The 3,266-nt window shown below is 41.4% G+C and overlaps 1 protein-coding gene across 1 annotated transcript; it reads right to left on the bottom strand.

The window, feature by feature from the left end:
• Positions 1–491: 491 nt before the first annotated feature.
• On the bottom strand, positions 492–872 carry LOC307096724 (CD59 glycoprotein-like; the record flags this gene model as incomplete). Its single annotated transcript, XM_079766320.1, has 1 exon — positions 492–872. One exon carries the CDS (start codon positions 870–872, stop codon positions 492–494), a length of 381 nt encoding a protein of 126 aa, XP_079622446.1.
• Between the last annotated feature and the right edge of the window lie 2,394 nt (positions 873–3,266).

Genomic DNA, 3,266 nt, shown 5'->3' with positions numbered 1-3,266 from the left:
ACATGGCAACACGGGGGCCATAAAAGGAGGGGATGAAAGCATCCCTTGTGAGAGAGATTGGGGAAAAGAACCCCTCTGCTCCAAGCCCTCCCCCAAAAGCACTGATCATACTGGTAACTATATCCAAGGAACAAATGGGGAAATAACTGACAATTGCAGAGAATCTAGTGAAGCTATTACTGAACCAGCAGAGGAAGCAGCATGGAACTAACCTAGCTAACATGGCACGTGCTTCACTCCTAAACTTCTTCCCTCAGAGGGGCCTTCTCTGCAAAAAGGACTGGTTTCCTCTCTCTCTCTCTCTCTCTCTCTCTCTCTCTCTCTCTCTCTCTCTCTCTCTCTCTCTCCTTCTGTTCCCCTTCTGTCTTATCCAAACTAGTTTTGGTCTTTCCCAACAGGATCCAGTAAGAAAATAGAAAGATTTTGTGGCAACAAAGGAAATAAGGAATACACAGAAGCAGGGAGTTAGGAGAATCTCTCCTGGTATTGATTTAGATAAGAAGTCTCCAGAATGCTGTGAGCAGCAGAGTCACCAGCAGAGCGATGGTCCCTGTTATGCTCGTCCCACTGCTCCTTTTTTTACTTTTGTTACACAGGTCCTCCTGGCAGCATTCGTACTGTAGAGTCTTCTCTCCTAAGTCATTTGAGAGGTAGTTGTAGTTGCAGTTTTCAAACTTCCAACACTGGTAGTATGTTCGTGTCTCGGCTTTGACGTAGAGACATGCATCAAGATTAACTGTACAGTTGTTGATGATAGTGCACGAACCAACTGGGTTGATACAGGTGTAGCACTGCAGGCTATAACCTGAATCATAGAGGACAGAAAGGATGATCAAGACCCCAAGCAGGGTGAACCCTCCTTTGCTTCCCATTGTCTACAGAATCTTATCGCGCACCCAGGATCCCGCTTGCAGCGCCGCCAAGATAAACTCCTTCAGTAAAGAGGCAAGGAAAGGTTATTCAGAGATTATTTAAATTTTGTTGCCAAGCTCAAGTATTATAAATACCCACCACTTCATTTCTTTTACCACTGTGTACAAAATGGGATAACCAAAAAATGAATAAATCTCTCCAATCAATTTAGTGGGCCTCTCCTTCAATATATACAGGCATACCTCATTTTATTATGCTTTGTTTAGTAAGCTTCATTGATGTTGTCTTTTTTACTAATTGAAGGACAAACCCTTCACCAGCAAAAAGATTACTGCTTGCTTTATTGCATTACTCATTTTGTTGTGGTGGTCTAGAACCAAACCTGCAGCATATCTGAGATACGCCTGTACATGGTAAACCTTCACAGACCCAGAGAACATCAGTTTCCACAAAGGAAGGTCACAATAAAAGTTAACTAAGATTCAAGCCAAATTTTAACTTGATGTTTTAAGATTGTGATGGGTTTTTGAGGCATTGAATTAGCTATAGCTTCAGTTATTTAATCAAACCCAGAATCCCTGCAATCAGCCTTTTATAAGTTCTTTCCCTTGCAGTACAAGTGGGACTGTGAATAGGATGGATTTCATTCCCAGGATCGTTGTGTCACATGAACAAAGGGATTTTTCTTGGTGTGATTAAGGTCCTCAATCAGTTGACTTTTAGATAATGAGATTGTCCTTAGAGACTGCTGACCTAGTCAAGTGAGCCCTAAAAAGAATCTCTGCTCTTCCTGGAGTAAGAAATCCAACATGTCACAGGGGTTCAATGAGAGGGTGGTGTTCCTTTGCTGGCTTGAAGTTGGAAGAGGCTGTATGACAAGGAATGGGACAACCTCTAGGATCTGAGAAAAGCCCTTAGCAGACATCCAGCATACAAACAGGGACCTCAGTCCTGCAGTCACCAGGAACTAAATTCTGGCACAATCATGTGAGCTTGGAACAGGACCCATATGAGAATACAACCTGGACAACGCCTTTCTTATAGAACCCAGCCCCACCGTGACCAGCATTGTGATCTACAAATCTGTGAGCTAATAACTGGGAGCAGTTTTAAGCTGCCACATTTGTGGTTATTTGTTATACAGCACTAGAAAACTAATATTAGGATCTTACAGTGCCTTCATGTCAACATTCTGAACATAATGTGTATCATGTTGACAATGATGGAAGCGGAAACTCTGCTGAACTTAAAATGGCTTTAACCATAAACTCTAGCAGCTTACATGGAAAAAAAAAAACTTAAGCTTCCAAGTTATTGTATTACTGATAATATAAATACAGACATTAATTACAGATTTTATAACTATTATTTACATTTAGTGTTTGATTGAGTACAAGATGTTTTAACAGAAATTATGCATCATTGGATAAAAAACAATACTGGGTTGTGAAGACAGATCTAGGTTAGCATCCTGGCTATGACTCTGACTTTGAACAAGTACCCTAAATCTCTCTGCTGTTAAATGGTAAGACCTATATCAATCTTCCAGAGTTCCTGGGGTCATGGAACCTAATATAAAATATCTGACATGTGCTCAAATAAATGTTCTGTCATTTTACTCTTCTTATTTATACTGTTTTCATTACACCGAAATCAGGGATCCTGTCTTAATCATCATTAAATCCAAAGAGCCTAGTACAATGCCTTTTACATAGTAAGCACTCAATAAATCTTTTTAAAGTAAGAGGGAGATAAACATATTTACATCTTAACCAATCTTGTGATGAAGGTAGTATCCCCATTTTACAGATAAAAACTAAGGCCCAGAAAGGTTGAATTTCTTACCTACGTTTTCTTAAATTACAAAATGATGAAGTACAGAAAAAAGCTTTCTAAATTTAAGTTCTATGCCACGTCCATTGTACTATAGTCTACACAGGCACCAGAGATATATAAAACTATATCTCAATGAGAATATTTTCATATATTTAGTCCTTGTTCTACCCCAAAGGGAACAAAGATTGACCAACATTAATCCACATTCCACTTGGTAGAATTCTCTATTAAGCAATTTCTAGTTTTAATTTATGTCTATACTAGAGTCCCGGTGCACAAAATTCATGCAGAGGGGGGTCCCCTCAGCCCAGCCTGCACCCTCTCAAATCCGGGAATCCTCAGGGAATGTGTGACTCCTTAGGATCGGGCCTAAACCAGCAGTCAGATAGCCCTCTCACAATCATGGACTGCTGACTCCTAATCACTCAGCTGCCAGCCTGCCTGGTCACCCCTACAGCCCTTCCCCCACCCCCCCTCCCCCTGCGCCAGCCTGATCACTCCTCACTGCCTCTGTGTGCCGGCCTGGTCACCCCTAACTGCCCGCCCTGCTGTCCTGG

Source organism: Cnephaeus nilssonii (assembly GCF_951640355.1).
Source record: "Cnephaeus nilssonii genome assembly, chromosome: 3".
NCBI lineage: Eukaryota > Metazoa > Chordata > Mammalia > Chiroptera > Vespertilionidae > Cnephaeus > Cnephaeus nilssonii.
Note: the sequence above shows the minus strand (reverse complement) of the source record. Positions and strands in the feature narration are given on the sequence as shown.